Source organism: Planococcus citri, chromosome 2, assembly GCF_950023065.1.
Source record: "Planococcus citri chromosome 2, ihPlaCitr1.1, whole genome shotgun sequence".
Taxonomy (NCBI): Eukaryota; Metazoa; Arthropoda; class Insecta; order Hemiptera; family Pseudococcidae; genus Planococcus; species Planococcus citri.
In genome coordinates, this window is record NC_088678.1 from 72,802,763 (window position 1) to 72,823,710 (window position 20,948).

The 20,948-nt window shown below is 39.5% G+C and overlaps 2 protein-coding genes and 1 long non-coding RNA gene across 3 annotated transcripts; 1 reads left to right on the top strand and 2 right to left on the bottom strand.

The window, feature by feature from the left end:
- Positions 1–1,822: 1,822 nt before the first annotated feature.
- On the bottom strand, positions 1,823–5,001 carry LOC135837638 (uncharacterized). Its single transcript, XR_010557220.1, has 2 exons — positions 2,705–5,001; positions 1,823–1,966 (listed from the first exon to the last, which is right to left on the bottom strand). It is a non-coding gene; the product is annotated as an uncharacterized LOC135837638 (long non-coding RNA).
- Positions 5,002–7,847: 2,846 nt separating this feature from the next.
- Positions 7,848–9,754, bottom strand: LOC135834153 (uncharacterized). The gene is made up of 2 exons (XM_065347993.1): positions 9,639–9,754; positions 7,848–8,921 (listed from the first exon to the last, which is right to left on the bottom strand). Exon 2 carries the CDS (start codon positions 8,892–8,894, stop codon positions 7,848–7,850), a length of 1,047 nt encoding a protein of 348 aa, XP_065204065.1. The 5' UTR covers positions 8,895–8,921; positions 9,639–9,754.
- Positions 9,755–10,561: 807 nt separating this feature from the next.
- On the top strand, positions 10,562–19,117 carry LOC135837637 (RCC1 and BTB domain-containing protein 1-like). Its single transcript, XM_065352980.1, has 11 exons — positions 10,562–10,928; positions 11,029–11,211; positions 13,773–13,934; positions 14,187–14,230; positions 14,338–14,463; positions 14,672–14,958; positions 15,050–15,138; positions 15,222–15,394; positions 15,490–15,614; positions 15,713–15,816; positions 18,608–19,117. The coding sequence occupies exons 1-11, from the start codon at positions 10,850–10,852 to the stop codon at positions 18,898–18,900; spliced, it is 1,665 nt and encodes a 554-aa protein (XP_065209052.1). The 5' UTR covers positions 10,562–10,849; the 3' UTR covers positions 18,901–19,117.
- The last annotated feature ends 1,831 nt before the right edge of the window (positions 19,118–20,948 follow it).

Genomic DNA, 20,948 nt, shown 5'->3' on the forward strand with positions numbered 1-20,948 from the left:
CCCTCTCCAGAGCCCCTCTCCCCCCTCTATTTTCACTATTTTTGAAATGACGTTATTTTGAACTCATTGTGTAGTTTTCATTTGAATAACATTCGATATCGCTGTGTTTAAGTAATTGATTTAAATTTTTTGTTGAAGATAAACTTATAAGAATGCCAAAGAAATGAGTTTAATGAAGAGAGAAGGGCGTTGGTTGTATGATTTTCGGCATTGATTCGTAATATTTTCATAAATCAAAATGAGGGTGTTACGTGGGGGGGGGGATATATCATGACGAATGGTACCTATTGAATAGAGAGGAGAGGGAAGGTGATCTCGAGTTTCACGATGCCATAATTCATACTATTATAGAGAGGGTTAACATTGCTTTTCACTGTATTTTTTTTCTGAAAAATAAATTTTCAGAGGCCTCATTCTCCTTCTCATAGTCGGAGAGAGACAAGTTGGTGGACAAAATTTGTAGGAAATTTGATGTAGAACAGAATTACCGAGCACCGAGCTATTACAAATGTAAAATCAATCCTCGAGGAGAAATAATAAAAACTGAGGGGAGGCTGAGGGCTCTGGAGAGGACTAGGTGAGTGTAGCAAACAATCTGAAGTCGTATTCGTGCTCAGCAGGTATCGACGAATCATATGAAAACGATCATGCACCAATGTCATCAAAATAATAGGTAGTTATTTCAAAATTCAAAAATAGTAAAAATTAAAGGGGGCTGAGGGGCTCTGGATAGTCAAGGGTAGAAGTATCAATCAGGTTTGAGGTTGTTTCTAGGGTTGATAATGGGTGCTGCTTTATGTGTGTTTTGTTAATTTTGCTCTGTGAATTATAGATGAAGGATGAGAATATATATACGCACGAAAATACGTTCCTCTATAGGTACATAGGTCTCTGTAGGTAGGTAGGTAGGTAGGTAGGTACCTACGTTTATTCATGAATTCTCAGAATAGAGAATAACGATTTTAAACATCTGGGCAGCTGCAAACGAGCTGACTCGTGCCGAATAAAAAGCAGGGGTGAGGCCCGGCCCAAGACCAAGACCCGAAACCCGAAAAAGCCCCGATTATTTCCTTGAAGCCCAAATGTCCAAGCCCCAAAACCTTAAAAACTGTAACCTACAAAGCCCTGGCCCAAAGCCCGAAACCTTTTCCTCTGAATAGCAAGCCCAGAACGTGAGCCCCGAAACCCAAACTGTGATCAGGGCTTTTTGGGGCTTTTTGGGGCTTGTAAATTTTGTAAATTTCTAGTGTAATTACCGTTCTGTGCATCTCAAAAGTCAAAAGAGATGATTTTCAAAAAAAAATTACAACTTCAGCAAAAAGTTTAATATTTGAACTTTCAAGGGGGTTTTTGGTACATCATTTATTTATTTATATTCCCAAGCCCAGAAGGTGAGCCCCGAAACCCAAACTGCAGTGATCAGAGCTTTTCGAGACTTTTCGGGGCTTGTGTGAATTTTGTAAATTTCTATTGTAATTACCATTCAGTGCGTCTCAACTCTCAATAGTCAAAAAATATGATTTTCAAAAAAAAAATTCAGAACTTCTGACTTCAGCAAAAAGTTTCAATATTTCGAGGGGCTTTTGGTAAAGTATTTATACTCTGTTGGTGGTTCATAGTTATTTGAAAAATGATACTCGAAAATATAAAAAATTTGGACAATAATTAAAAATTCCAAAAAAAATTATGTAATTCTGATTTTAAAAAACAGTTCCATTCAAAATAATTTTGAAAAAAGCAATCGGAATCTGCGCTTAAGATATTTTTTTTTCAACAGAAAATCAAAATAGGATTTGTAAAGTAACGAATTTAGAAAAGCTGGAAACCTACGTAAAATTCTATATTGAAAAATTCTCTACAGCTTAAACAAAATAAAATCGCCAAATAATATTAAATATAAAAAAAAAGAACAAAAAGAGACGTCAGGTGCGGGTGGTGGGTAGGACTTCAGCTTACGACGACGCATCTGTAATTAACAAGAAAAATGCGCATCTGAGTACCATCGTAAATCAACACGCAAAAATACCCCTTTTTCCACATTTTATTAATTAAAAAGCAGTCCATCTCGAGATCTGGATTCCCCGCGATCCCACTGCTGTTTAGGCTAGGCAGCTGACCCACCATGACAGCCAGTGTGGTTGTTGCATAGGGACACTGGACCCCGGCCCCCTGGACCAGCTACAGAGCTCCCTCGCCAGATACACGTTGTATCATCAGGCTGTGTGCCGCATCGTCGCCTGGGCCTAGGCCCTGCCTAGCGGACACACTACAACGACCCACGAGATGATAAAAGCGCACAAAATCAAGCAAATAATTACATACGTTGAAATAAACGTAAGTACACGAGGTACCCTGTGAGAAAACTTAATAACCAAGTTAAACTCACCCAATAATATTCCACAGAGGGGGCAGCTACCACAAATTGTCAGTGCACTGGTTCCGCAGATAACTTTCACAATACTGAGAAAGTTAGTATGCGAAACCAGTCACATCCCTAGCCAGCATCCCCTGTCCTTGCGGAGATGGACGGCGGATGCTGCTAGCTCGTGATTGGATAGCCAACCACCCTGCACACACGACGAAGGGGAGAGAGGGTCCATGTCTCGACGACGTCACCTTCTCTCTCACTCCAGCTCGTGTAAAAAAAAAGAATACCTTACACACGCATGCAAATGAAGGGAGAAAGGCATCGAAAATATTTTACCTTTACACTCGGTAATCCTGACTACACCCGTCCTCGGGTGCCCAATTACGAGTCGGAGAGGACCACTCCATCCTCATCGGACTCAGCAGCCTCCTCAGAGTCTGAGACACCTCCACTTGGACGCCAAGGTTTGATGTGATCCACCGCAACGATCTGCTCGTATAACTTCGTCTGCCTAGTTGTCCTCCTCGTCCCTACCATGTCCCTAACCTTGTACCTATCATTTTCCAAAACCTCAACAATTTGCATTGGGCCTTGAAACGATTTTGCAAGCTTTTTCGAGCCAGGCGTTGGGGCAGCCTGCTTTTCGATGAGAACCAAATCGCCAATTTTATATGAGTGGCTTGGCTTACGTCGCTTGTCGTAATGATGTTTCTGGACTTTTTGGGCTGCTTGGATGTTTTGTGCCGCCTCCGTGCGTAACGCAATAATATCGTTGATCATTCTCGAAGATTGAGAAATTTCATCCCTCAGAGGGGTATCCTCGCCACCCCTGGGAATGAATCCCAACAGAAGTTGACTAGGAGTTTTTTGAGTAGAGCTGTGCACGGCGTTGTTGATGGCAAATTGAACTCTTCGGACTTCCTTGTCCCATTTTTCCTCGTCTGTGGTGAAAGTGAGGAGTGCGTCGTGTATGAGCTTGTTGAGGCGCTCCACCTGCCCATTGGCACGGGGGGTTGAAAGGGCGATGAGATGATGTTCAACGTTGTTTTGGCGGCAAAAATCTTTGAATCGATGCGATGTGAAGCAGGTACCTTGGTCCGAGATGATTGTAGTTGGCGAGCCATAGGTCGCAAAAATATCACGTAGGTATTCGATTACGTACTTCACTTTGGTAGTTTTCACTGCTCGAATGAAGGAAAACTTGGTGAAACCATCTATGGCTGCGAAAATATGTTGATTCCCATGTTTGGTTTTTGGGAAGGGCCCAAGGTGGTCAAGGTGCAAAACCTGAAGGGGTTCCTTACCCTTGGGGATCGGGTGAAGGAAACTTTCCGGCTTTCCCCCTTTCCGCTTCGCATATAGGCAACGTATGCAACACTTAACGAAATCTTCAACATATTGACGCATACCAGGGAACCAGTAGGTGTCACTCAACTTTTTGAGGGTTTTCTCCACGGACATATGACCTACCTCTTCATGCGCGATTCGGACAATTTCGTGACGCATACCTTTTGGAAGGACCCATAGAAGGCCTTTGGCAGTTATCCTGTAGATACGGTTGTCTCGAAGTGCGTAGTTTTTATAAACATGATGTTCATATGGCGTAGTCGGAGGTTTGGACAGGATTTCGTGGATATTTTGAAGTTGCTTATCAGTGAGCTGACCTGATAAGACCCAGTCTTCAGTTTCAATATGGCAGATTTGATCGATCTTGATTGGGTTGCGGCTGAGAGCATCCACATGGGCCATTCGTGTCCCTGGCCTATATTCGATGGTAAACGAAAATTCAAGGAGCTGGAGCCACCACCTGGCGATGCGGGGGATGAGGTCCTTTTTCGTTGCACTCTGTTTTAACGAATTGCAGTCTGTAACCACCGTAAATGTAATTCCAACAAGATAGACGCGAAATTTCTTGAGGGTCTCAACAACAGCAAGTGTTTCGAGCTCATAGGAGTGGTAGTTCACTTCGGCTCCGCGTGTCTGACGGCTGTAGTAGGCAACAGGTTGAAAACGATCGTCCTGTTTTTGGAGCAGGATACCACCCAGTCCTAATTTACTCGCATCTGTATGGACCTCAGTAACAGCATCTGGGCGGTAGAGAAGTAGAATAGGTCGCGAACAGAGAGCATCCTTTAGGCGCTTAAAGGACTGCTCTGCCTGGTCACTCCATTGCCAGGGGGTACCTTTCCTGAGAAGTTGGTTCAGGGGTTGGGCAACTCTCGCATAGTCCTGGATGAAGTGACAAAAATACCCAGTGAGGCCCAAAAATTGGCGGACATTATGGTCGGATTTCGGAGTTGGGAAATCTTGGACAGCTGTACACTTTTCCGCACCTGGACGAACTGAACCTGAGCTGACCTCGTATCCCAAGAAATTTACTGTCTTGGCAAAAAAGGTGCATTTTTCGATGTTCAAGGTCAATCCTGCCTCTCTAAACAACTTCAGGACAATTTCCAGATGATGAAGGGCCTCCTCCAAGGTGCGAGAATGAAGCAAGATGTCGTCTAGATAGATGGCGGCGAAATGTCTAGCTATGGCTAGGATGACGTTCATAATTCGTTGAAAAACGTGGGGGGCATTGGTCAGTCCAAAACCAACTCGATTCAGCTCAAATTGACCTTTGTGGGTGATGAACGAAGTGAACTTTTTCGCAGACCCCTTCGAGACCACCTCATGTGTTAGAATGGACAAGTATTAGAATGGTCAAGTGGTAGAAAAAGAGGGAAAAAAAGGGAAAAATATTTTTGTTGCCAACCCACTTTGTTTGGAGAAGAAAATTTTGTAAATTAAAATGAAAAGTAAAGCCCAAGTATTAGAATGGTCAAGTTGTAGAATAGTCAAGTATTAGAATGGACAAGTGTTAGAAAATACAAATATCAGCATGGACTCGGAGAATGTGAGAATTAGGCGAGGCGAAGCCGAGCCGTTTAAAATTTATATTTCATTCAATGAGCATTACTCCCCTTGGTGAGTTCAGACGGAGGCTGGACATTACCGTGTATGTAGACAGTACCTGCGGTAGTTTCTAAAAAAACTGTACTCACCGAGGCCGAAGGCCGTGACAAAAATACCCAGTGAGGCCCAAAAATTGGCGGACATTATGGTCGGATTTCGGAGTTGGGAAATCTTGGACAGCTGTACACTTTTCCGCACCTGGACGAACTGAACCTGAGCTGACCTCGTATCCCAAGAAATTTACTGTCTTGGCAAAAAAGGTGCATTTTTCGATGTTCAAGGTCAATCCTGCCTCTCTAAACAACTTCAGGACAATTTCCAGATGATGAAGGGCCTCCTCCAAGGTGCGAGAATGAAGCAAGATGTCGTCTAGATAGATGGCGGCGAAATGTCTAGCTATGGCTAGGATGACGTTCATAATTCGTTGAAAAACGTGGGGGGCATTGGTCAGTCCAAAACCAACTCGATTCAGCTCAAATTGACCTTTGTGGGTGATGAACGAAGTGAACTTTTTCGCAGACTCCTTCGAGACCACCTCATGTGTTAGAATGGACAAGTATTAGAATGGTCAAGTGGTAGAAAAAGAGGGAAAAAAAGGGAAAAATATTTTTGTTGCCAACCCACTTTGTTTGGAGAAGAAAATTTTGTAAATTAAAATGAAAAGTAAAGCCCAAGTATTAGAATGGTCAAGTTGTAGAATAGTCAAGTATTAGAATGGACAAGTGTTAGAAAATACAAATATCAGCATGGACTCGGAGAATGTGAGAATTAGGCGAGGCGAAGCCGAGCCGTTTAAAATTTATATTTCATTCAATGAGCATTACTCCCCTTGGTGAGTTCAGACGGAGGCTGGACATTACCGTGTATGTAGACAGTACCTGCGGTAGTTTCTAAAAAAACTGTACTCACCGAGGCCGAAGGCCGAGGGAAGTTAACAGACATAGTATGAACAACAAAGCGACCCGCGCAACCGAGGCGAAGCCGAGGTGAGCGGACACAACGCCCCCCAACCCTGAAAACAGCTACCCTTGTACCCTATTATCCAAAAAAGTAGTAAGTCTAAGTACCACTTCCTCATCCTCTTATAACAGATTGCTCTTTTCCCCTTATTTTTCAAATACTTGACCATTCTAATACTTGACTATTCTACAACTTGACCATTCTAATACTTGGGCTTTACTTTTCATTTTAATTATTTTACAAAATTTTCTTCTCCAAACAAAGTGGGTTGGCAACAAAAATATTTTTCCCTTTTTTTCCCTCTTTTTCTACAACTTGACCATTCTAATACTTGGCCATTCTAACACAAGAGGTGGTACCACTCCTTCAATAACACCTGATAATAGCCACTTCGTAAGTCCAGACTGGTGAAAAATACTCCATTGTAAAGTTGGTCAATTTGGTCATCAATTCGGGGGAGGGGGTAATGCTGACGGACGGTAAGGGAATTCAATTTCCTATAATCTATACACAACCTGTACTCGCCATTCTTTTTCCTAACAAGGAGGACAGGGGAACAATACTCGGAAGTAGACTCGCGAATAATACCATGCTTTAGTAGATCTTGACAAATATCATCAACCACCTGCTGTTCAGAAGGAGCCATACGATAGGGACGATATGAAAAGGGTTTATCGTCAGTAAGTTGGATGTCCATCTCATGACCTGAAACGACCCCTAACTCTTCAGTGGAACACGCAACACAGTCGCGGTACTCATTCAAAAGGTTCAATAAACGATCACGGATCTCAGCAGGTACATCCGAGCCAATACAAATGTCTTCGGCCGTCAAAGGAGGGAGATCTTTCGAAGATAGGCGGTGCACTGACGGTGTGGAGTCATCCTTAGACTCTTCCACACAAGGCCAGCCACGAGCCACGACCTGATCTGCCTTTAAAACAATCTCTTTCACTGAATAATTTACAACAGGAATGATAACGGACTTATTCGAAACTGAGACAATACTTCGAGGTAAACAAACAATATCTGGACCATTTAAACGAAAGCTAGATTCGATTAAAAGCTCACCAACATAATCCTCACACTTGACCAAAACATTGTTCAAACTATTCGGCATCAGGCAGACATCAGAGGTGGGCCGAAGCTCAACTTTTCGAAAAGAATTTTCCTCCGGGTGAGGAAACTCAGTTTCGAAAAATTTCAGCTGGTCACCACTCTTAACAAACGAGACATGCGGCTGTTCAGAAAAATCCCTACCAATCAAAATATCAACCTCCTGTATGTGATCAGGGACTACATTTGCGCGAATAGTGGCGGCTACATCGTCAATAATTACGCACATTGGCGCAGTGGTTCCTAAACTAGAGATATGAAAATTACCATAGGTAGAAAGAACAACTTTCTGAGAAGCGTCCAGTTCTAAATTCAAGCGCCTAAGGGAAGACATACGAATATTCGAACAATCACTGCCAGGATCGATATAGGCAACTACAGAAGCATTACCAATAGAAACAGTCTTATAATACTTAGCACTTGAAGAATGGGAACTGGCCGCGCTTGATAGTCATTCAGTCTTGGCAGGGGGTGGTTTTGGAGTACCTGTACCAGAACCAGAGCTTGCCTTCTTTTTAAAACAGTCTTTTTCTACGTGACCAAAACGCTTACAAAACTCACACTGCTTCATAGGCACACGCACGTCGTCCTTCTTCTCATTGCGAGGTTGTCTACTCTCTTTCTCACACTCTCTCGCATAGTGGCCTTTCTTTCCACACTTGTGGCATTCAATATTCTTCTTTCTCGCATCGGACTGCGGATGGGAAGTGCGAGGAGCGGAGGGAACGTGTTTAGATTGCGAGTCATTAGTGGAGGTAGAAGGAACGGAGGGTTCTTCTATGCTATTCAGGTATTTCAACAGCTTCAAGGGTGTTTTATATCTACCCTGCCTCGCGCTATCGCGTGTAGTCTTATCAGGTATACCACCAATGAGAAAGTCAACTTGATCTACTTCGTCAGGTATTTTCGCGGCAACCAGAAGGATCATTTTATCGTAATAGTAATCGGCGAATTTCTCATTTAACTTTTTCTTACGTGCCATCAATTCTAACATCCTTTGATAGCGGCCTTTATTGGATTGAAAGGCATCAGTGAGTAGCTCCTTCCATTCATCCCATGTATGAATAAAGGTCTCTTGACCATCATACCACTTTTTGGCATACCCAGCCAATTTCGAAGTCGCAGCATTGATGGTCATAGCTGGTGTCCAAGAATAGACAACACTCAGCTCATCTACTTTTTCTAACCACTTCTCGATATCGTGATCGGCATTAGAAGGGTTGAAAACGGGGACAGAAGAATAATTCGCGATAGGCTTAGGCTGAGAGGCGATGCTTGTGTGGAGAGCCTGGTTCTCCTGAGCAATTTGATTCGATTCGGCGATTCGAGCCGTAAGTGCCATTTGAGTGGCCTGAGCCTCACTCAATTTAATAATTGCATCAGCTATGCGATCGATTACTACGGTACCACCAGAGCTGGCAGCACCGCGTTGGCCAGAGACAGGGGACAGAGGGCGGGAGGCAACACGTTTCCGGGCATTTCGCGTTTGGTTAGGCATGTTGAATGAGAGAGAGAGAGACAAAAACTACAACGAAATACAAAGAGACACATATAAGCAACATAGCCTACACACACAAAACAATAAACAAAGAGAAGAATGCAAGCAAGATGACGTCGCGAAGCTGTAGTCCATTTATATCCCACTTCTGATGTAAAGTAACGAATTTAGAAAAGCTGGAAACCTACGTAAAATTCTATATTGAAAAATTCTCTACAGCTTAAACAAAATAAAATCGCCAAATAATATTAAATATAAAAAAAAAGAACAAAAAGAGACGTCAGGTGCGGGTGGTGGGTAGGACTTCAGCTTACGACGACGCATCTGTAATTAACAAGAAAAATGCGCATCTGAGTACCATCGTAAATCAACACGCAAAAATACCCCTTTTTCCACATTTTATTAATTAAAAAGCAGTCCATCTCGAGATCTGGATTCCCCGCGATCCCACTGCTGTTTAGGCTAGGCAGCTGACCCACCATGACAGCCAGTGTGGTTGTTGCATAGGGACACTGGACCCCGGCCCCCTGGACCAGCTACAGAGCTCCCTCGCCAGATACACGTTGTATCATCAGGCTGTGTGCCGCATCGTCGCCTGGGCCTAGGCCCTGCCTAGCGGACACACTACAACGACCCACGAGATGATAAAAGCGCACAAAATCAAGCAAATAATTACATACGTTGAAATAAACGTAAGTACACGAGGTACCCTGTGAGAAAACTTAATAACCAAGTTAAACTCACCCAATAATATTCCACAGAGGGGGCAGCTACCACAAATCGTCAGTGCACTGGTTCCGCAGATAACTTTCACAATACTGAGAAAGTTAGTATGCGAAACCAGTCACATCCCTAGCCAGCATCCCCTGTCCTTGTGGAGATGGACGGCGGATGCTGCTAGCTCGTGATTGGATAGCCAACCACCCTGCACACACGACGAAGGGGAGAGAGGGTCCATGTCTCGACGACGTCACCTTCTCTCTCACTCCAGCTCGTGTAAAAAAAAAGAATACCTTACACACGCATGCAAATGAAGGGAGAAAGGCATCGAAAATATTTTACCTTTACAGATTTTACTTTATTTTTCACTGAAATTGCAATTTCAACTTCCAAGCCCCAAAAAGCCCCGGAAAGCCCTGAACACTTCATTCAAGCCCTGGACACTGAGCCCTGAAACCCAAACCCAAAGTTTCCTGGGCCCCAATCCAAGCCCAAGACCTAAGAAATTTTTGATTGAAAGCCCAAGCCCCGAAACCCGGAACCCGAAAAAAATCGTTCGGGGCCTCATCCCTGATAAAAAGAGATAGCCAGTTTCAACTTGATACGTCTAAAATTCTTAGAGGATATAATTTGGTATATCATCTTATCGCTTTTCTCAGAATGCAAACTGCAAAGTAGGAGAATATAAGATTGCTGTATCGAACGAAGTACATATAGACACTATAGAGCTATCTTAAAGACACTGGACCTGCGGAATAAGACTACCAACTGCATGCTGGCCGAGGGGAACGGAAACGGTAAAGAAAAGTTGTGTAACGCCAATTTAGTTATCCCGCTGGGTGCGCAGCCAGGAGTTCCCTTTTCCCTGTTGTTTGCTGCAAAATCGACTACAGCGCTGCAAAGAGCACCCAGCGGGATAAATTGGCGTTACACAGGATATTTTGCCAAGATGGCTGCCAGTTGGTTGTCTTATACGCATGTCCAGTGTCTATAGGCTATCTGTTGACTGTTCACGTGTTCAGTTGTCTGTTGTTCTCATACTTCGAATCACGTTCAACTTTTCACCGAATGCAAGTATCTAATTCACATGTTCTAACTAAGTATAGTTATTCCTTATAAAATAATTCGTGGTTGTAGTTTGTAATTGTGATTGTGATCATCTTTGAGCTGTTTCATATTGTAAGTTGAACAGTCAAGAATTCTTAATTTTCTCAACTCGCGACCAAGAATTTAAAATGGATATTCGAAAATACTTTTGCGAGTGGAAATTCAGAGATAATTTCATCGAACAAATCAAAACTTTTGCCGTCTGGAGTAAGTCGCTATATTTTGTACATTGGTTCAAGTTTCCGTCATTTCCTAGACCTGTAGGTCGAGGTTTGGAAACAGATTGATATTTGAAAATGTATTTTAGGAGATAATAACCGCGATTATTATGGAAATGCATTTATTATTACGAATAACAACGAAGTGTATGCAGTTGGAAGTATTATTGAGAAATGCATGGAAAATCATTTATCATCGCCAGAATCCAACGCGAAAACAGACTTTTATGAACCGGTGAAACTTGCCCCGCTATGTGGGAAAGAAATTAAAAGTAAGAATAACTTTTGTAAAGTTAATTTCATTAATCAGATACCGTTTGTCACTCGACGTTTTGCAGAAGGTAGTATACATATTATACTTATACATACAGTCGAACACAGTTGAAGATACCTACCTATAATATACTTAGTCTATCCACGAACGTAAAAGTGTTACCCTACTGAACTTTTTTGCTTACTAAAAAAATTATCCGGCAAAATGTAGAAAGGATCCGCGAAAACCCAAAACACATTATTTCAATATTTCAAAATTGCACAATAGGGGGCTGGAGCCTCAAAGGGGTGTATTTATGAACGTGGGCGCTACCAAAAAAATGAAACGTAGTCGTGAAGGGTGTCACCGCCAGATACCAAATATGTGCTTTGTTCTGTTGGAAATTAGCACAAACGGATTTTATTGCACTTTGAATGCAGTTTTTATGCATTTTTGATGGTTAAATCGTTCTGTAGTCATAAGTATGCGCGGCTACCAAAAAATTTTTGTGAAATTGGTTCGAAAAGATTATTTCCAACCGAACTAAAAAAAACGGCTGAAAAATACCTGCACAATGACGAGTAATGACGCAGAGAAGTGGTTGAGAGGTTACCCCCACCCCAAAATTTAGTTTGACATTTTTTCCCCCTTAGTACTCGTGCGACCTATCAAAATGTATTAAAATTTCGCGTAGAATACGATTGTACCATTAATTTTTAATTTCAACCGTTCTGTGCCTCTCTCCCCCGCCCTAAATTGTAGTTCGACAATTTTTTTTGTGAATAATCCCATGCGACCTATCAAAATGCATCAAAATTTTGCATAAAATCTGAATATACCATTGATTTTGAATTTTAACCCTTGTGTGCCTCCTCCCCCACCGTAAAGTGTACTTTGACAACTTTTTTGCGAATACTCACGTGCGAGTGTGCGACCCATCAAAATACACATAAATTTTGCGTAGAATCCAAACATCCCATCAATTGTAGGTATTTCTTTTTTAATTCTTACTTCAACGTGAAACCATCGCTTTTCTTGTAACAAAAAAAAGTGACAACAAATGAACAAATGTATTCTATGTAATTGCACGTCATGTTTAAACACAGAATGCATGAGCGATTCAGACGATTACACAGACAGTGATTTTGACTAACAAGGGATCCTCTTGAGGTGTCACACTCCGATTTGAACGGGACCGTGATTTTTGGAAAGTGCATAGTCTAAAACCCCCAAAACCAAATTTTCAGCTGCCCAAGTTGATTTTTCGATTTTTGGCGAATTTTTGAAAATTCGAAATTGACGGTTGTTGGCGACTTATGATTTTTTTTAAAAGTACGTACTTGATCAGTAAAAATTGTCAAAATAAGTCCCAATACTAATATTAATTACCCAAACCGAAATTTCACCATTTCCAGCCATTCTGGAGCCTCCAGCGCGATTTTTCAGTTTCTCCAGAATTTTGAATTTGCTCCAGAACTGAGTGTGACACCTCAAGAAGTTCCCTTGTATGTTTTAGTTTCTAGATGGTAAGAATATTTGGTTGCACAATAATTAGTAAGAATAAGTATTTAGTTGTACAATTTTTATTTTTATTTTGTGATAAACTTTTAAAATTTTATTTATCATCTTAAAAAAACATTGGATGAGGAGAGGGGCATAAAAAATTAGAAATTGAAAATTAATGACATATTTGGATTCTATGCGAAATTTTAGTGCATTTTGATGAATCGCACGTGAGTATTCACGAAAAAGTTGTCAAAGTACACTGTTGGTAGGGTGGGGGAGGAGACACACAAGGGTTAAAATTCAAAATCAATGGTATATTCAGATTTTATGCAAAATTTTGATGCATTTTGATAGGTCGCATGGGATTATTCATAAAAAAAATTGTCGAACTAAAATTTAGGGCGGGGGAGAGAGGCACAGAAGGGTTGAAATTAAAAATTAATGGTATAATCGTATTCTACGCGAAATTTTAATACATTTTGATAGGTCGCACGAGTACTAAAGGGGAAAAAATGTCAAACTAAATTTTGGAGTGGGGGTAACCTCTCAACCACCTCTCTGCGTCATTACTCGTCATTGTGCAGGTATTTTTCAGCCGTTTTTTTAGTTCGGTTGGAAATAATCTTTTCGAACCAGTTTCACAAAAAATTTTTGGTAGCCGCGCATACTTATATGACTACAGAACGATTTAACCATCAAAAATGCATAAAAACTGCATTCAAAGTGCAATAAAATCCGTTTGTGCTAATTTCCAACAGAACAAAGCACATATTTGGTATCTGGCGGTGACACCCTTCACGACTACGTTTCATTTTTTTGGTAGCGCCCACGTTCATAAATACACCCCTTTGAGGCTCCAGCCCCCTATTGTGCAATTTTGAAATATTGAAATAATGTGTTTTGGGGTTTCGCGGATCCTTTCTACATTTTGCCGGATAATTTTTTTGGTAAGCAAAAAATTTCAGTAAAATCGATTTCTAACGTACTTTTTGCTCCGTGGATTGTAGACTATATCTAATTGAGTAAATTATTGTCAATTCCTATTAAGTACACACTTGTTTGATCATTTTTCAGAATTTGTATACGGGAGCGAACAAGTTTTCATTTGGACTGAGGAGGGCGAAGTTTTTGGTTATGGAAGTTCATCCATATATGCAGATAAAGAACAAATATTTGTTTTTCTGCACAAAGTGCCTGCACTTGTGGGACTCTGTGTGGTGGATATAGCCATTGGACCATATGAGGAGCTCATTGCAAAAGTAGCCCTTGTCACATGAACTTTTAGACACGTTTTACTCGATTGCACCTATTGCCAACAGCGGAGATCATGTTGTAATGATGAAATGACCGTCAAGTTAGTCTACCCTGAGTAGCCCTGAGAGGAATTGCTTTATAGAGTTTACATTCATGATACTGGGTACGCTCAAGGGAGAGCTTTGGAGATTGCATAGGTTCATGTGACAAGGGCTACTTTTGCAATGAGCTCCTCATATACTCGTAAGCAAAATTTGGCTCTATGTGATGATGGAAAGGTAGGCCTACAATGAATATACTTATTATTTTAAAAGCTAATGTATGTTATACTCGTATTAATTATATTCAATTCATATTATATATGTACATTTTATCGCCTTTGCAGCTTTATAAATTTGAACTTGGCCAACCCTCCAAACATCTGATCGACACCAGTGCAGTGAAAGCAAAACCCGTGAATGTACTTCATGTGGAGAAAAGTTTTTTTATTTCATTGTTGGAGAATGGAGAAGTAATTATAATTTTACCCAATATACGTATATACGTACCTATTTATTTCCACGCGATATGATACTGGTCTGTAGAAGAATTATAAGTATGTACTTTTTAAAAACAATGATGAATGCAAGAAGCAGTACACATGGCTAGATATTGTAACATACTTAATTGTTTTTTTGTGATTATATAATTAGGCCTATATGTGAAACTTATCCTTTCAGGTGATGAAAGTAGTCATCGGTAACGATAACGAAACGTTTTCGGACGCCAAGAACAAGAAGGATAGTTGCGAATATATGATTTTTCGAGATAGTATCAATCAAGTCGATTATCCTAAAATTACAAAATTGATTGGCGGATGTACTGACGCGTTTGCTGTTGATGAACAGGGTCGCTTATTTGTTACTGGTCATGATCATCTTGGACAGGTGGGACTCGGTGATCATAGATCACCTGGATCTGATGTTCACTATACAGACTTCAAGCACAATTCATCGCTTACTGAAAGGTTACAGTCATGATGGCTCTTCGATTGAATTATAAGGTGAAGAGAGTCACGTTTTAAGTTAAGAATTATAATTCGATTTTTTTTCTTGCAGGGTTGTTGACGTTGGTGCCAGTTTTTCTTTGCATCTTTCCGCAGCATTAACTGAAAGCGGTAAAGTATATGTATGGGGTAGTGGTCGCGGTAAGAAACTGAAAATTCAATTTTACGTATAGGCGCCGATTCAAACTGATGATAATTGAAAATGAAATGTTCATGCTTTATAGGCCCAAAGCGGTATAAACCTCAACTTACAGCATTCGAATCTCTTCATGAAGTTTTCCTTTATTATGCAATTTTTTTGGAAACTTACAAACCGATAAATGTCGACGAATTATCAGCTGTCACTTCTAAACCGATACCTCGTATGAATTCGTTTAAAAAAGCTTTTGATGATCGGGTAAGTCGTAGACTTGTGTTTTCAGTTTAACAATTCCAGAATTTTCTAGTTTCACATTGCTTTTCTTGACTAATCGATAATTCTTTCACTCTCAGAAATTCTGCGACTTGTTTGTCGTGGTAGAAGGTAAAACCATCCCAGTCCATAAATCGATATTGGCAGTGCGATGTGATCATTTCGCCGAAGTATTTCAGAAAGATTGGCCGGCTGAAAACCCGAGGTAGGTTACTATATAAAATAGAATCATCCTATGTAATACATACCATTTTGCACAAATTGTTTAACTCGCCAAAATTGATGTAATACCTATACTTTTAGTGTTCTACAAATTGAAGAAGGTGATTTCAAAGTCTACCAAGCTTTCCTCAAGTACGTTTACACTGATGAAATCGATGATACGTTATCCTTCAACGAAATTATAGGTATGAGTACAAAATGAAATCAATTTGACTACCAATATAGTCCAGTCATTTTAGCAAAATTTTTAGTCGAACCTCGAAAAAATTAGGAGCAAGCTGAATTTCACATTATTTGTTCAGATTGGTCTCAAAAACAACCCATCAAAAGTTGCACCCCCCAACTTGCCGGCTACCCCCGCGAGAGGTCATTAACCTTTGCCGATACAGGTTTTTTGGCTGTATCGCCAAAATGAAGGGTCCGAGAGGGAAAATGTTCGAACAAAAATTGTTCTACGTTCAATTCCCTATCAGCATGACCAGTCCAGCTTTTCACAAAATGGCGATTTCACCCTTACTGAGGAGGGGGTAAAGTTGTCAATTTTATGAAAATTGTTTTAAAAAATGAAAATCGGCAATTTAAAACGTGAACTCGATTCACGGTGGACTCAAAAATATTTTGACCAAAGTTGCACACTACAACTTGTCAGCTACCCCCGCAAAAGGTCATTAACCTTTGTCAATCTACGTTTTTCGGCTATATTGCCAAAATGAAGGGTCGGAGGGAAAAAAGTGATTGAACTTAAATTATTCTACGTCAAATTTCCTATAAGCATGACCAGTTCAGTTGAAATATATTTTTCGATTATTGGTGAATTTTTGAAAATCAAATTTACGCCAAAAATGAGGAAAAAAATCAAAATTTTACCAAATTGAGCTATAAAGCTGAAATTTGGGCCATACCTTATTTTTGACCTGCCAAATCGATTGGAAACAATTTCAACCCGTTTTGAGCAGTTCTGGAGCCTCCAGAACATTTTTGAAACTTGAAATTTCCACAAAATTTCATCAAACGAAGTTGGAATGCGGAAATTTACGCTGCAATCCAATTTAAACACGCTATTAAGTCAACTGCTGGTGGAGTTGAGTCATTTTGTGGCCACCAGCGACTTTTTGAAAATTCTTGGAGCCTCCAGTAGATTTTTGAAACTTGAAATTTCCACAAAATTTCATTAAAAACTGTTAGAAAGGTAAAATGTATTCTGTAAACTAATTTCAATACGCTAAGGAGTCGACTGTAAGTACATTTCAAGTCGTTTCGGAGCATCCAGCGACTTTTTGGAAATTACCGGAGCCTCCAGCAAATATTTCAATGCTCGAAATTTCCATAAAAATTTACCAAACAGAGTGGGAAATCCAAAATTGACTGTTTACTCCAATTTCAATACGCTATCAGGTCGACTGCAAGTTGGTTCAAGTCATTTTGGAGCCTCAAGCGACTTTTTGAAAATTACTAGAGCCGCCAACAGATTTTAGAAACTTGAAATTTAATTAAAGGCAGTTGGAAAGCAAAAATTTACTCTATAAACTAATTTCAGTATGCTATGAAGTTGACTACCGACGTTTTGAAGCCTCCAGCGACTTTTTGGAAATTACCGGAGCCTCCGGCAGATATTTCAATGCTCGAAATTTCCACAAAATTTCACCAAAAAGAGACACCTTATTTTTGACATTATTCGGAGCTGGATCGCAGGCAGTTTCAATCCGTTTGAGAATCTACAGCAGATTTTTAGAAACTTCTGTTTTTCAAAAAATGCCACAAAATCTATTCCTTTTTATGAAATTTTGCAGAAATTACACGTTTCAAAAATTTACTGGAGGCTCTCGTAATTTATAAAAACTCGCTGAAGGCTCCAAAACGACTTGAAATCTACTTGCAGTCGACTCCCTAGCGTATTGAAATTAGTTTACAGAATACATTTTAGCTTTCTAACTGTTTTTAATGAAATTTTGTGGAAATTTCAAGTTTCAAAAATCTACTGGAGGCTCCAAGAATTTTCAAAATATCGCTGGTAGCCACAAAATGACTCAAACCCACCAGCAGTTGACTTAATAGCGTGTTTAAATTGGATTGCAGCGTAAATTTCCGCATTCCAACTTCGTTTGATGAAATTTTGTGGAAATTTCAAGTTTCAAAAATGTTCTGGAGGCTCCAGAACTGCTCAAAACGGGTTGAAATTGTTTCCAATCGATTTGGCAGGTCGAAAATAAGGTATGTTCCAAATTTCAGCTTTATAACTCAATTTGGTAAAATTTTGATTTTTTTCCTCATTTTATTTGGCCTAAATTTGATTTTCAAAAATTCACCCAAAATCGAAAAATATATTTCAATTGAACTGGTCATGCTTATAGGAAATTTGACTTAGAATAATTCAAGTTCAATCACTTTGTTCCCTCCGACCCTTCATTTCGGCAATATAGCCGAAAAACGTAGATTGACAAAGGTTAATGACCTTTTGCGGGGGTAGCAGACAAGTTGTAGTGTGCAACTTTGGTCAAAATATTTTTGAATCTACCGTAAATCGAGTTCACGTTTTAAATTGCCGATTTTCATTTTTTAAAACAATTTTCATAAAATTGACAACTTTACCCCTTCCTCAGTAAGGGTGAAATCGCCATTTTGGGAAAAGCTGGACTGGTCATGCTGATAGGAAATTGAGCGTAGAACAATTTTTGTTCGAACATTTTCCCTCTCGGACCCTTCATTTTGGCGATACAGCCAAAAAACCTGTATCGGCAAAGGTTAATGACCTCTCGCGGGAGTAGCCGGCAAGTTGGGGGGTGCAACTTTTGATGGGTTGTTTTTGCGACCAATCTGAACAAATAATGTGAAATTCAGCTTGCCCCTAATTTTTTCGAGGTTCGACTAAAAATTTTGCTAAAATTACTGGACTACTATTATTAAATTGACCTTTTACCTACATGTTTCATATGGGACCTATACCGGTTTTTATTTCATTATCATTTTTTTTTACAGAATTACTCAACTTGTCGAATAAATATGGCATGGAATCATTAGCTGAGCGTTGTGTATCATTGATTCAAACCGGTATTACCATTGGTAATGTCGTATCTCTATACGAACGTGTAATTGAAATGAGTAAAGTAACGAAGTTGAACAATGTTTTCGATCAGTTTAAAGAATCCTGTGTGAAATTCGCCGCTGACAATTTTTTCGCGATGGGAATTTCAAACGAATTTGCTCAGTTGAATGAGAAATTATTAAGAGAATTAATCCGGGATGTTTGTAAGCAGAAATTTAAGCAATAAAAATGTAGGTACCTATTCATTATATCGAAGTTTGAATGTTCTTTCATATCTGCTTATCCTGCACTTTGTGCTTGTGATTTTTAAAAGACATTGTATAATTAAGTTTTTTTCTACCTATGTGTTTTCCTTCAGAATTTTGTTGGTAAGGTTACTTTCAATGTTTATTTTATGTTATAATAGATTAATTTTGTAATAAAGTTCTACCTTTTTTCGAATATTGATGAGTGTAATTTATTAAGAATCTAACCTCCACAAAAATTAGAAAAGAATCATTTCAGCAGCGAAAATTCATTTTTCGATTTTCGCCGAATTTTTAAAACTTGGAATTTTGTACCTTCTTGTGAAAAAACTTATTTTTCTCTTCAAATTGCCGTGTATAGCTTTGAGCCTTTCTGGATCCTTCGACTGATTTTCAGGTTCTCCAGTTTTCAAAAAAATGCTCTTCACATAGCCTAGGGATACTTAATTCTGGATTTGAGTCAGCAGGAACAAATTTTGAAAATATGAGCCAAAATTGACCACGAGGATCAGAATGACGACAAATACGAGTTTATAAGTGCAGAATTTCATTTTAACCCAATTTTTGTTATTTTTTTGAAAACTGGAGAATCCAAAAATTCGCTGGAGGCTCCAGAACAGCTCAAAAATATCGCCAATACACTTCAGAAATCGTAAAAAAGTAAAAACTAAAATTCAGTTTTTTTTTGCTCGATCGATCGCAAAGTGTGAATTTTTCATTCCCCCTTTCACTACCAATAAAAAAATACTCGCTGGAGAAAATTTTGAATTTGGGCCACCCCGAATGCATTTTGAAAATATGTGCCAAAATCGATGGAGAAAGTCACAAAGACAAAAGATCTAAGTTTAAAGGGACTGAATTTCATGTTAGCTTCACTTCTTGCGCATTTATTACAAAACTGGTTTAGGTATTCAAAATTTCGCTGGAGTCTCCCAGAACGTCTCAAAACCATCACCATTTGATTTGAAATATTAGAAATTGTGTGCGAATTGAAATTTATTTTTTTAAATTCGTTCTTTCGCGAGTACTGTATTTTTCCTTCTCCCCCCCCCCAAAATAATAGTCTCTGGAGAAAATTTTGGATCCGATCCAGTACGAACAGATTCGTGAAAATCTGAACCTTGATAGGCCGAAAGGATCAGAATGATCATAAATTCGAGCTGAATTTCAGTTTGTTCCAATTTTCATAAATTTTTCAAAAACTGGAAATACTCGTACTTACACCGAAAATCCACTGGAGATTCCAGAACAGCTCAAAACAATCACCAATTGACTCGGTAGATCGAAACAAGTACGTACAAATCATTAATTAAATTTCAGCTTCTTCCATTCAATTTTCATTTTTAAAATCTGATTCTACAAAATTGGATCTGACTTTTAAAAACTTGGAAAAAATTGCATTCAATTTCAAATTTGTGATGGTTAGACTTTTGAAAACTCGAAAAAATTACTCATCTTTGAAATTCTTACTTCAGGCATGAAATCCACTATTTAATTTTTTTTAGATAGGTACCTACTTTAGTGACTGAAAAATAGCAAAAAAGCGACCAAAAATTTGAGAAAAAGTGACCAAGATTTTGAGAAACGAGAGCAAAGTATATATTATGTTAGTCGGGGACCTTCAATCCTCCGGGACAACTTTTTTCTTGAAGGGGGAGTCCTAAGGAACACTTCTAGCCCTTGTCATAAAAAAAAAAGTGGCCCTACCTACAAAATGGCGGCCATTTCGAGTGACAGGTCAGCCAAAATCGCAGGTTTTGCGTTCCAACGTAGGACTTGCACGACATTTTTTAAGCCGTACAAAGGTAGATCAAAAGATCAGGCAAAAATTTATCACATGTCAGAATTTCAAGTGCTAAAGTGCCTTTTTCGATTTTTGGTGAATTTTTGAAAATCAAATTAATGCCAAAAATGAGGGGAAATAATCAAAATTCCACCAAATTTACCAAGAAAGCTGAAACTTGGGATACACCCTATTTTCGACACGCCAAATCGATTGGAAACTGTTTCAACCCGTTTTGAGCAGTTC

What these genes read in the sequence shown, in the direction of transcription:
- LOC135837637 (XM_065352980.1), top strand. Translation starts at nt 10,850, where the DNA reads ATGGATATTCGAAAATACTTTTGCGAGTGGAAATTCAGAGATAATTTC. An exon ending in AATTCATCGCTTACTGAAAG is followed by an intron (nt 14,959 to 15,049) that starts GTTACAGTCATG and finishes TTTTTCTTGCAG; the next exon opens with GGTTGTTGACGTTGGTGCCA. An exon ending in ATCCTTCAACGAAATTATAG is followed by an intron (nt 15,817 to 18,607) that starts GTATGAGTACAA and finishes TTTTTTTTACAG; the next exon opens with AATTACTCAACTTGTCGAAT.
- LOC135834153 (XM_065347993.1), bottom strand. Translation starts at nt 8,894, where the DNA reads ATGCCTAACCAAACGCGAAATGCCCGGAAACGTGTTGCCTCCCGCCCT.